Source organism: Microcaecilia unicolor, chromosome 9, assembly GCF_901765095.1.
Source record: "Microcaecilia unicolor chromosome 9, aMicUni1.1, whole genome shotgun sequence".
Taxonomy (NCBI): Eukaryota; Metazoa; Chordata; class Amphibia; order Gymnophiona; family Siphonopidae; genus Microcaecilia; species Microcaecilia unicolor.
Genome location: NC_044039.1, coordinates 163,222,630 through 163,235,335, shown reverse-complemented (window position 1 = coordinate 163,235,335; position 12,706 = coordinate 163,222,630). Strand labels below are relative to the sequence as shown.

At 42.7% G+C, this 12,706-nt stretch overlaps 1 protein-coding gene across 2 annotated transcripts in view; it reads left to right on the top strand.

Annotated features, from left to right (window-relative positions):
- The first annotated feature begins 29 nt into the window (after positions 1-29).
- Positions 30-12,706, top strand: part of L2HGDH (L-2-hydroxyglutarate dehydrogenase) — a 73,912-nt gene continuing 61,235 nt past the window's right edge. The window contains exon 1 of one of the 2 annotated variants that reach the window (XM_030215335.1): positions 30-153. In XM_030215335.1, coding sequence (XP_030071195.1) covers positions 53-153 — 101 coding nt within the window. In that variant the 5' untranslated portion in view covers positions 30-52. Of the gene's footprint in view, positions 154-11,140; positions 11,175-12,706 lie in introns of those variants that run through there. The other variant, XM_030215336.1, reaches the window with a different exon arrangement.

Here is a 12,706-nt window from a genome sequence, read left to right as displayed (position 1 = left end):
TCATTGGTTAATAGAGTGTGTGACGATCTTGAGGGGCGGCGGAGAAGGCGCCATGCTGCTGCGGTCGGGCTCTAGCTGTGTGCTGGGGGTTCTGAGCCCCTGTAGGTTGTTATACTGCAGTAGGAGCCGGACCGCGGCGCACCGGTCCCTCAGGTGAGCCGGGACGCTAAAGGACCGGACCGAAGTGGGAGGGACGTAATCCCTTACCTTGATGAAGCCTGGGACTTTGCCCCTTATATGTGGTGCAGCCACCTCAGTGTGCGCACAGCAAGATTTTGGTGTGCGGTAATGTACAAAATTGTAGCTCGCGTGCAACTTGAGGGGGGTGGAGTGGAGTGCGATTTCTGTAAATCAGGTAGACTTGTGCTAAATTTCAAGTGCAATCTATAGATTTGAGTAGGTCGCCTAGGGTGGCAACTTCTAAGGGCCTCAGTAAAAACCAGCTGCAGACTACGCAAAATAATATTTCGGACAGCCACATAAACTCCATCTGCACATTCTTTTACCTGCAAAAAAAGTTTAAATATTAAAAATGTATGATAGCCAATTATGAGTCTATAGAATTGTAGAGTGATGATGATTGTAGGGTTTAATTTAATCATTTAAAATTTTGGAAGTAGGGACACAATGGTCTAGGGACCTGAACGTTAATTGAGGGGGCATAAGGCTGAAGGTTCATCTACAGCACCCAGTACTTTTGCACCAGCCTGTAGTTGTCACTTATTCAGATTTTATCACTGTTGAGAACATACAGTGTGTTTTTATTTAACATTAGGGAAGAAATCAGGTTTGCATTTTACTTTTTGGATCTCATTTAATACAGGATGCCTATCTGAGAAGTTTAACATAGGTGTCTGTGCCTTTATAAAATAGGCTTCCCGAACCAGCCACTGCAGTGCATAAATGCCAGTGCATACATCCCATGCAGCAATGCCGACAGAGCTGTCAGCATACATCCTATGCAGCAATGCTGACAGAACTCTGTCAGCATTACTGCACAGAACTCTGTCGGCATTACTGCACCAGGAACTGCTAGCGCGACTTGATAAGAGGCCCAAAGACTTAAGGAATGCCTACATCACACATACTTACACACACATACTGCCATGCAACATTATAAAAGGCCTTTTCTGCATGGCCTTTTTTTTTTTTTTTTTTTTTTACTGTATTTAGCACAGTTTCTCATCTGTAGCAACTATTCTCTGAGGACAGCAGGATGCTTATTCTGACTGATGGGTGGTGTCACTGACTGACAGCAGAGACATTCCCTAGCATTCTAATTTTCTAGAAGCTTTTGGAAGTGGCTTGCCACACATGTATGCACCTTCTTACCTGTCAGTGTCACATGAGACCAGGTCAGTCTAACATAATAGCTGATAGAATGCAACTCCAAGAGGAGGTCAGTATTCTCAATGGAGAAGGGTAATTAGTGGGGTTCCCCAGGGCTCTGTGCTGGAACCGCTGCTTTTTAACATATTTATAAATGACCTAGAGATGGGAGTAACTAGTGAGGTAATTAAATTTGCTGATGACACAAAGTAATTAAATCGCAGGAGGATTGTGAAAAATTACAAGAGGACCTCACGAGACTGGGAGAGTGGGCGTCTAAATGGCAGATGACGTTTAATGTGAGCAAGTGCAAAGTGATGCATGTGAGAAAGAGGAACCCGAATTATAGCTATGTCATGCAAGGTTCCACATTAGGAATCATGGACCAAGAAAGGGATCTAGGTGTCATCGTTGATGATATGTTGAAACCTTCTGCTCAGTGTGCTGCTGCGGCTGAGAAAGCAAATAGAATGTTCCTTAGCGTCCCTCCGGACCGGACCAGGATTGGACTGTTGGGTTGTGCCCGCCTACCAGCAGGTGGAGACTGAGAAAAACTCTGACTCTAGAGAGCCAATAGGAGCCCTGGCCATGTGACCTTAGCCTCAGTATTTTCTCAGTCTCTCAGCAGGTAGGAAGTGAGCCCATTAGTCTCTCTCTCTCTCTTTTTCTCTATAAGATATTACAGATATATTTATAATACTTCTTCTGTGCCTGGAATCATAATTAGAGGCTTGACAGGGTTTCTTTTCTTTCTTTGACAGCCTCTGGGGTGTTAAACTCGGGTGTCTCGAGTCCACCCCCCTTCCTCCCCATCTCCCTGGCTTAGCAGGGAAGGGCCGTCCCTTTCTCTGGAAAGGTGTACCGTCTTTGGGAGAGGCAGCCACTTTTAATAGGCAGCTGTTTTTAAAGAATTAAATCAAGTAAAAGAAAATTAAAAGAATTAATTCAAATGAAAGGAATTTAAAGGAAGTAGTTTTTGCTTTCCCCAGGCTTATAACGAGCAGGTAGCTCTTCTGTCTTATTCTGTTTGAAGAGTCTTTATTATCTTTTCTTGCGGAGCTATTTAAAAAAAAAAAAAAAGTGAAAAGTCAGCATCTGTGACTTTAATCGGCGGTTTTTTGTTATCTTCATTATTTTTCCTCTGCTATCCGGCGTTGTTAGCGGCGGTAGTTGTAAAAAAAAAAAAAAAAGAGGCGCGAACTGTTAAGCGCGTGCTCGCTCTTGGACGGGTCTGTATAGCTTGGGAGCTGTATTGACGGTTCCTGTTCGGGCCAGAGGCTAAACCATGTTTTGTGCGGCCTCGGAGGCTATCTGTTTTTCGGCGGCACGGATTTCCTGCTTCTTCGTCGGTCCAGTTAGTGGTTTTCTCCCCCGAACTTTATTCTTCTCATTTTGGCGCGCTTGGCCGCCATTGTTTTGCATGCAGCTGCAATTTCCCTTGACGTGGCAGCGTTTTTCTGCTTTTACTGTGTTTGGCTGTTTGTGCAATGGAAAGGAGATATTGTTTCTCTGGTAGTTGGGGCAATTGGTAGTATATTTTCCCTGAAATTAATTTTTACATGTATTTTTCTAGCTATTAAAAAAAAAAAAAAAAAAAAAAAAAATGCTACGATGCGAATGGCGCTCATTTTGTTTTTCCCTCTGTTTTTTCTCCGTCGTGGACTTTTTGGTTGCTAGCAATGTTGTGAATTAAAGTGCAGCTCAGTTGGCGATTTCTTTGTTCTTGGCAAGACTCCGATTCAAAGTGCAGCTCAGTCGGGAATTCTCTGTTTTAGACAATGGGGCGAATTAAATTGTATCTCAGCTCCAAAATAACCATTTTCCTATTCCTTTCCCTTGTGCGTGATGTTTGGAGGAAAGGTCTTTACTATTGTCTAGCACAGTTTTTATGGGGGTCCAGTGTACGTCACTCTGTGTCTTTCTCATTTTCTGGTGAATAGGACTACATTGTCTAATAGTCAATTGATTAGTACTTTACAAATCTGGCCATAATATCTTAGTTCCTTTCAAGCATTTCCCTTCTTGGCTATGATGTTATACAGTGTTTTTAAGAACTTAACAAACATTTTCTATGGCATAGGCTATCTGGGTCAGGTGCCATGTGGATAGAACTACATTGCCGGATAGTCTATTGTTTGGTACTTTACAATGCTGGACATAAGATCTTAATTCCTTTCAGGAAATTTTCCTCCGTGGCTATGTTCTTATACTGTGTTTTAAGATCTTAACAAACGTTCTCTAGAGCGTAGGCTATATGGTTCAGATGCCATGTGCAATGAAATACATTGTCTGATACTCAATTGTTGCGTACTTTGCAATTCTGGACATTAAGGTCTTACTTCCTTTCAGCAATTTTCTTTCATGGCTATGCGTTCTCTTTGGCATAGCAGATGACAGCTGCATAGGCTACATGGTTCAGATGGTTCTCATATTCTAGGAGACTCAGTCCTGTCTACCGAGCACCCAGTTTTCTCAACTGCTTTAGAAGGCATGTTTTATTCACGTCTTCTCTACTTTCCAACTGTCTTGGAGTTTCTCATGTGTTATCTTAGTTTTCTTCTAGGACTTACAAGATATATGTTAACTTAGGGAGTAAAGTTATCCGGTCAATTTGCATTTTCTCCCACTTAAGGATAGTGGGAGGTCCTCACGCCATCTACTTGTATTTTTGTTTCCTCTATCTGTTCAGCCTGGGCACATGGTAAACATTCTGGTTTTGTCCAGTATGACCATCCATAACATCTGCTATCCCTTTCTCTTCCTTACAGATTTTAGGGTCTTGTTTCAAGCTTTCTTGACGTCAGGTACAGTCTTGTCTCCTGTGGCACAAATTCACCACCTTTTCCGTAATAGGTATTTTCCAAGTCTATTCCATTTCATTTTCATTTTATTCTTCCTCTCTCCAGAGTTTTTTTCTCTTGGAAGGAGATTCACTCATTTTCTGTGCATTTTTTGCCATAAGGGCATAAGTGTTGCCATAATGGGAAAGGCCAAGAGTCCCCATCCTGTTTTCAGATGGGGTCAATCCAGATTGCAAATACCACATTCATATCTCGTGAGTGTGCGTCTGTTCATCTCTGTACTCTCAGTGAGGAAGGAGGCATGACATGATACAAGGTTTGGGGAGATCCGGTAAAATTAAAGGCCAGTGTGTCTCAGTCCACGCGCAACGTATGGTGATCCTTTCATTTTCAATCTATACGTCCTCACTCCAGACCTTCCTTTCAATTGGAAGGGGATTCTTTCACTTCCTTTGCATTTTTGCTTAGTATATGAGTATTTTCATACGGGGAAAGTCTAAGAGTCCATTAAGCCCAGCATCCTGTCCTCAGTTGTGGTCAATCCAGGTTGCAAGTACCACATTCATTTCTTATGGGTGTGGGTTGGTAGATTTTAGTACATCTCAGTATAGGAGGAGTAATGTCCACGATACAAGGATGATGAGAAGGTCCTCATTACCAGTTTTCTTGCCCTGCTCTTCGGTCTTGCGTCGGCTCCGCGCACTTTTTTCTTAAGTTATGGTCGTAGTAGCAGCAGCGCTCATGAAACAACGTCTCCTCGTTTCATCCTTTCCTAGATGTCTGGTTCATTACAGACAGTCTTATTGGCAGAGTTGTCAGGTCAAGCAACGGGTGGTGCATTTCGGGCACACTCTAGGTTACGGGGGGCGTGTAGCCAAGTCTCTCATTGATCTCTCTTTTGAGCTCTCGTGTGATCTCATTAGATTTCGTAGCATGTCTCTATTTTTTCTCTCTTTGTTTAGTCACGTTGGCGCAGACTGTTTTTGTCTTCTCTACAAGCGTCCCACTTTCTGTTTTCTCTGGATGTTCTTGGGCCTTCGGCCATTACCTTGCTCTATTTTGCAGAGTAAAATTTTACTTTCTAGCTCCCAAGAAGGAATTTTTTCTTCATTCTCTTTGGAGTCTCGGTAGTCTTTTTTTTTGGCAGCTTTTCACTCCGTCAATTTCGTGACCATTGGGAAAAAAAAAAAAACTTCTGGGAGTTCTCAGTGGATAGTACCTTAAGGGGAGGTCCCAGTTCTAGAACTATTTCTTTTCGCTCTGACCTTCCATGTGCCTCGCTTACTCTCTTGCTAAAAAGACTTGTCAGCGGCAGAGATAGATGCCCTCTCGTATCCAGATATTTATCTCGGATGGGATTCCCTCCGCTCAGTTGGCCTCTGTATTCTCACTAGTGCAGCACTTGGGTCTGGTGGTTGAGATTGAGCATTCTTCCTGCAAGTATGCCGGGAGCATATACACAGTGAGCAGTTTTTTGATGGCTGCATCTGTGAAAATATATATGTATATTTATAGTACTACTACATAAGTACATATGTAATTCCACACTGGGAAAAGCTCAAAGGTCCTATCGAGCCCACCTTTCGGTCCACGGCCAATCCAGACCATGAGCACCTGGCTAGATTCCTAAACGTGCAAACATTCTATACATGTTATTCCTGGAACTGTGTAGTGTTTTATGGACTTCTATATGTATCTAACAGATGAAAGGTACTAACAAGTGTCTACTGTTGATTTATTCCCGTTTTCACTAATTGGGGTTTACGACAAGAGTCTCAGGTGATCTGCTTGCAGAGGCAACAGCTACAGATGATTCTTTCTCTCTCATTTGAATTGCGCTCTGAGATATGTTTTCTTCATGTTGGGTAACTGCAGCGGCTGTCAGTTTATTTGCACCTTCAGTCTAGTTTGCAGCAGGGATTTAGCTACCTTCTTCTTCTGCATAGTATTTAACTGCATTCTTGTTTTTACCTATTTAGCTTCTAGTGATCAGGTACTTTCTCACTGACAGGCTTTACATACTTCCAATCTGTTGCTAGGTCAGCAATAGTCTACGATATCGGGAGTATTGTACTTCAGGATTTCGGTTTCCACTTTCTCAGCTGAGGTAGATTCATTGCAGTTTTTTGTTTACAGGTGGCTCTGCTTCTACCTTTGCCATCTTTCTTTCAGTCGTTTTTTTGTTTTTTCTCGAGTCTCTCTGTCCTTTGCGCTGCACAGATAGTGCAGTAGGGGGACATTATATAGTGGGGCACTTGGTAGGGGACAATGTTCAGCGTCGCTTGGACTTTTCAGCTTTTTTGCTTTGTAGTTATTCTATTTAGTTTATTGGCGGTTCTTGGATCGTCAAGCTTTTGGCTTCGTATTCATCCTAGTTTGGGTGTTTTCAGGGACTCTACCGCATTCTCAATGTCTGTCCCTCCCGTAAGATTACTGCTTTGGTACTTCCCAACAGTCCAATCCTGGTCCGGTCCGGAGGGACGCTAAGGAAGGAGAAATTAGATCTTACCTGCTAATTTGCTTTCCTTTAGTCCCTCCGGACCGGACCAGGCCCCTCCCATGTTCTATCAACTCTTTAGATTCTTTTATTAAGTTTGGAAGTGGAATGTTTCAAAAAAACAAACAAACAGATGATACTGTATATATATATTAAAAAAAAAAAAAAAAAAAAAAGACTTTGCGTGGTCCATACCACTTCTCTGGTGGTTGCTGGTGAGCTCGGTTGCTGGAATATATATAAAACCTTAAATATGTCATACCACTTCTCTGGTGAGAGTTGCTGGTGACTTCAGTTGCTGGAATATATATAAAGCCTTAAATATGTCATACCACTTCTCTGGTGAGAGTTGCTGGTGAGCTCAGTTGCTGGAATATATATATATATAAAACCTTAATGGGTCATACCACTTCTTTGGTGAGAGTTGCTGGTGAGCTCAGTTGCTGGAATAGATATAAAGCCTTAATATGTTATACCACTTCTCTGTCGAGAGTTGCTGGTGAGCTCAGTTGATGGAATATATATGAAACCTTAAGTGAGTCATACTACTTCTCTGGTGAGAGATGCTGGTGAGCTCTAGTACTCGGTTTTGCCGAGGAATTTGTGGCTGCTAGGATTCCATACGGCACAGAAGTTCTTTCTTTCTTTCCTGCTTTGTTATTCAAATACTGAGGCTAAGGTCACATGGCCAGGGCTCCTATTGGCTCTCTAGAGTCAGAGTTTTTCTCAGTCTCCACCTGCTGGTAGGCGGGCACAACCCAACAGTCCAATCCTGGTCCAGTCCGGAGGGACTAAAGGAAAGCAAATTAGCAGGTAAGATCTAATTTCTCCTTAGGTATTATTAGGAAAGGAATGGAAAACAAAAATGAGGATGTTAAAATGCCTTTGTATCGCTCCATGGTGCGACCGCACCTCGAATATTGTGTTCAATTCTGGTCGCCGCATCTCCAAAAAGATATATTGAAATTAGAAAAGGTGCAGAGAAGGGTGACGAAAATGATAATGGGGTTGGGACGACTTCCCTATGAGGAAAGGCTAAAGCGGCTAGGGCTCTTCAGCTTGGAGAAAAGGCAGCTGAGGGGAGATATGATAGAGGTCTATAAAATAATGAGTGGAGTTGAACGGTTAGATGTGAAGCGTTCACGCTTTCCAAAAATACTAGGACTAGGGGGCATGCGATGAAGCTACAGAATGTAGTAAATTTAAAATGAATCGAAGAAAATATTTCTTCACTCAACGTGTAATTAAACTCTGGAATTCATTGCCAGAGAATGTGGTAAAAGCAGTTAGCTTAGTGGGGTTTTAAAAAGGTTTTGATAGCGTCCTAAAAGAAAAGTCCATAAGTTATTATTAAAATGGACTTGGGAAAATCCACTATTTCTGGGATAAGCGGTATAAAATGTTTTGTACATTTTTGGGATCTTGCCGGGTATTTGTGACCTGGATTGGCCACTGTTGGAAACAGGATGCTGGGCTCCATGGACCTTTGGTCTTTCCCAGTATGGCAATACTTATGTACTTATGTAGGTGACGAGCAGAGCAGTTTGAATAGGCATCCTTTTGTCCTCAGAGAATACCTGCCACAGGGAGAGTAACTACTTTCTCTGAGGATAAACATAATGCGTTATTCTGAGGGATGGCAGCCTCTAGCTACCAGGCTGTCCAAGAAGAAAAAGGAGAGATACTAGTGTCCACCTTAGGAGTCAGCACTCAAGAAATAGATTGTAGACAATAAGCTAAAATCTTCTGCCCAGTGTGTGGTGGCGGCCAAAAAAGCAAACAGGATGCTAGGAATTATTAGGAAAAGGATGCAAAATAAAACCAATAATATTATAATGCCTCTGTATTGCTCCATGGTGCAACCTTACCTTGAGTATTGCATTAAATTCTGGTCGCCATATCTCAAAAAAGATATATAGCGGAATTAGAAAAGGTTCAAAGAAGAGCGACCAAAATGATAAAGGGAATGGAACTCCTCCCGTATGAGGAAAGGCTAAAGAGGTTAGGTCTCTTCAGCTTGGATATGATTGAGGTCTATAAAGGCCTGAGTGGTGTAGAACGGGTAAAAGTGAATACATTGTTCACTCTTTCAAAAGTACAAAGACCAGGGACACTCGGTAACATTACACAGAAATACGTTTAAAACAAATAGGAAGAAATTCTTTTCACTCAAAAAAATAGTTAAGCTCTGAAACTCGCTTCCGGAGGATGTAGTAACAACAGTTATCATATCTGGGTTTAAAAAAAATTTTGGACAAGTTCCTGGAGAAAAGTCCATAGTCTGTTATTAAGATGGACATGGGGGAAGCCACTGCTTGCCCCAGGATTGGTAGCATGGAATGTTGCTGCTAATTAGATTTCTGCCAGGTACATGAGACCTGGATTGGCCACTGTTAGAAACAGGATACTGGGCTAGATGGACCATTGGTCTGACCCAGTATGTCTATTCTTATGTTCTTAGAAAAGGCTTAAAGAACAATACAGGGACAGCCTGAAACTGAAACAAATGGCCTAGAAGGCTGGAGTTGATTCTAGACCCCAAATAAATTCTGAAGGACTTACTAACCAAACTAGTTGATACATTGGCATTCTGTTCAAGACATTAATAATATGTGAATGTGTAGAAGTCTATGTAGCAGCTTTGCAAATCTCCTCTTTGGAGGCTGATCTCAGGTGAGCCACCAACACTGTCATGGCTCTGACATTGTGAACCATAACACGACTCTCCAGAGTCAACCTTGCCTGGGCGTGAGTAAAGGAGATGCAGTCTGCTAGCCAATTCGAGACTGCGTTTACCGATGTCCCCATCTTGTTGGGATCAAAAAGAACAAAAAGCTGGATGGACCATCTGTGGGCTTTAGTCCACTCCAGATGAAAGACCAAGGCTCTCATGTAGTCCAAATTGTGCAGTGCTCTTCATCAGAGCATGGGGATGGGGTTTTCGGAAAAATGTTGGCAGAACGATTGACTATTATGGTGGAATTCCAACACTGCCTTATGAAGGAACTTAAGATGTGTGTACAGAACCACTCTGTTATGATTACATTTTATGTAAGGTAGATCCGCTTCTAAGGCCTGAAGCTGAATGACCCTGTGGATTGAAGTAACTGCTACCAAAAACAGAATTTCCCACATGAGATACTTGAGACGGCAATTATCAAGCAGCTTAAAATGAGCTTTCTTCATCTGAGTAAGGACAACATTGAGATCTCATGACACTGGGGGGGGGGGGGGGGGGTGGAGAGGCAAGATTGGAGGTTTTAGCAAAAGCAAGCCCTTTATGAAGTGAACAGCTAAAGGCTGAGCAGAGATGTGCTTACTCTCTGCATGGTGATGATAGGCTTCAGTTGTCCTGAGGTGAACTCTTTCAGAGTTGGTCTTGAGACCAGACTCATACAAGTGTAGATGCTATTCAAGCAGTTTTTTGTTTAGGAGAGGAAAAAGGATGTAGGGTTTTGCCATCACACCATACGGCAAACCTCCACTTAAACCTTATGACCTCTTAGTGGAATATCTTTTGGAAGCAAGGAGGACCTAAGAGACACCCTCAGGCAGATTCAAGAAGCAAACCTCTAGTCTCTCAACATCCAAATTGTGAGGACAAGGGCCTGGAGGTCAGAATGTAAGAGGGACCCCTCATTCTGAGTGACAGGGGGGTTGGAAATAGAGACTTGCATGGGAACGGGGTTTGTGGGAATCCCACGGGTTTCCCACGGGGACAGAAGCAATTTCTGCAGGATTCCCATGGGGACGGAAACAATTCTGCTGGGTTCCCATGGAAGTATACGCTGCACTTGTGCCAGCCTCTCGCCTACCGAGTACCAGTTCTTTGAGTGCTGTCTCCTCTCTGTGCCTTAACAGCACAGATGCAGAAAGTCTCCATTAAGGAGGTGTAGAGACACAAATGGTGACGGAATTCAAAAAGGTGGGGATGAGCACAAAGGATCTCTAATTAGAAAATGGAAGTTATGAAAAACCTAACTCAATGCTGATGTGTGTGAATGTGTTCAGTGACACTTAGATGGTGACTCCAGCTATGATGAACTAGGGCCGATACCAGGCAGACTTGTACGGTCTGTATCTCATATATGGCAATCTGGTTTAGGATGGGCTGGAAAGGGCTTAGACAGTAACTTTAGTGGCTGGAACATGAGGACAGTGCTGGATAGACTTTTATGGTCTGTGTCCCGCAAATAAGAAGACAAATAGGCTGGAGTGGGCTTCAATGGAAAATCCAGCAGATGGAACATAAGGATAGGGCCGGGCGGAATTCTGTGGCCTATGTCCCAGAAACGCCAAAGATAGACCATAATCAAGTATATAATATCACGTTCATTGTTGATTTAATCATGAATTGATAATGAGTGTAACTATTGGGCAGACTGGATGGACTGTTCAGGTTTTTATCTGCTGTCACTTACTATGTTACTATTATTCCTCTCTGCTCCCAGGCTGATGCACAGACCTCAGCTCTGACAAGCACGAGCATCAGATGTCACCTGACCTGCTGGCACGTACATGTGGCGACCTCTCAGCGCACAGTGCAAGTAAATCAGAGACAAGTCTTACATGTGTGCATTAGAGTGCTCCAAGTTCCAACTCCCATTTCTTCCTTGCCTGCAGTACTCTGGCTCGAACCCAGAGAGAGACAGAGAGCTGACCGGAATTTTTTTTATGTAACATTAAATTCTTTCGGAACTGGGTGGGATGTGTTCAATTCTTAGGGGAATGGGTAAGATTCCAGCGTGGACAGGTAAGATTTCTGTCCCCGTGCAACTCTCTAGTTGTAAACACTCCACTCTCCACAGGTCTTGGGAGGCTTGCTCCAGAAGTAGAGGGAACCAGATCTGTCTCAGCCAATAAGACACATTTAGAATTATGGTTCCGTGATCCTGCTTGAGTTTCAGGAGGTTTTTTTTCCTATGAGAGGCGTTGGAGAATACATGTACAGAAGGCCCCAGCTGAGGAGAAAGGTATCCAAGACTAGGCTTATGTGTGACCCCAGTCTGGAACAGAACTAAGGGACTTTGGTATTGAGGTGAGGGATGAAAAGATCCACCAAGGAGGGTGCCTCACTCTCAGAAGATCTGGGCAACACCCGTGTTGAGAGACCACTCTTGTGTCTGCATAATTTGGCTAAGCATGTCCACCAGATAGTTGGTCTTCTGTGGCAGGTACATGGCCTTGAGAAACATCCCTGGAAGATGACCCAGTGCCACCTCCTGACCACTTCCTGACTCATGATATTACGATCCTGTACCTCCCTGCTTGTTGACATCGTACATCACCACCTGGTTGTCTGAATCAAAATGAGTTTCCTTGCTAGCCAGTCTCTGAAAGCCTTTAGAGCAGGGGTTCTCAACCAGGTCCTTAGAACACACTTAGCCAGTCATGTTTTCAGCATATTCTCTATGAATATGCATGAGCTAGATTTGCATGCACTGCCTTCATTGTATGCAAATCTGTCTCATGCATATTCGTTGTGGATATCCCGAAAACCTGACTGGCTAGGTGTGTTCCAAAGACTGGGTTGAGAGCTTTTGACCTAGCATAATATACATTTCTAACCTAGAATAGGGAAATCTTATTAACTTTCTTGTGTTCTTGTGCTGGGAGTTTAAGGTATTTGTAACCTAAAGCATTAATGCAGACGTACTGGGGAAAATTTGCTAAGACTGAGAACCAAATTCGGCTTCTGAAAAGGTCAGATAAAATGAAGGGTTTTCTCCGTTTTGGAAATAATTTTATAAAGGGCTTGAGTATGCATGCATATAAAGCAGGTGCATAGATACATAGGAGAAGTTTTTATAAAACTGATCGAGTACATATGTATAAATATGTGTGCCAACAAAATAGGATGTAGTTAAGGAGAAGGGGTGGCATATGAGCAGTTGTTATAAATATACAGATACATGGAAAATGAACACGTGTTTATATTTTCAGAGCAGGTATAAATCTGTACACAAACATTTGTGTTCTATTAGAGCTGTTTTATAAAGGTATAGGTGCCTATGTTTGTTTGTTTACAGTATTTATTAGGATTTATAAAAGGGATGCCTTTTTTACCATTCCACTTAGG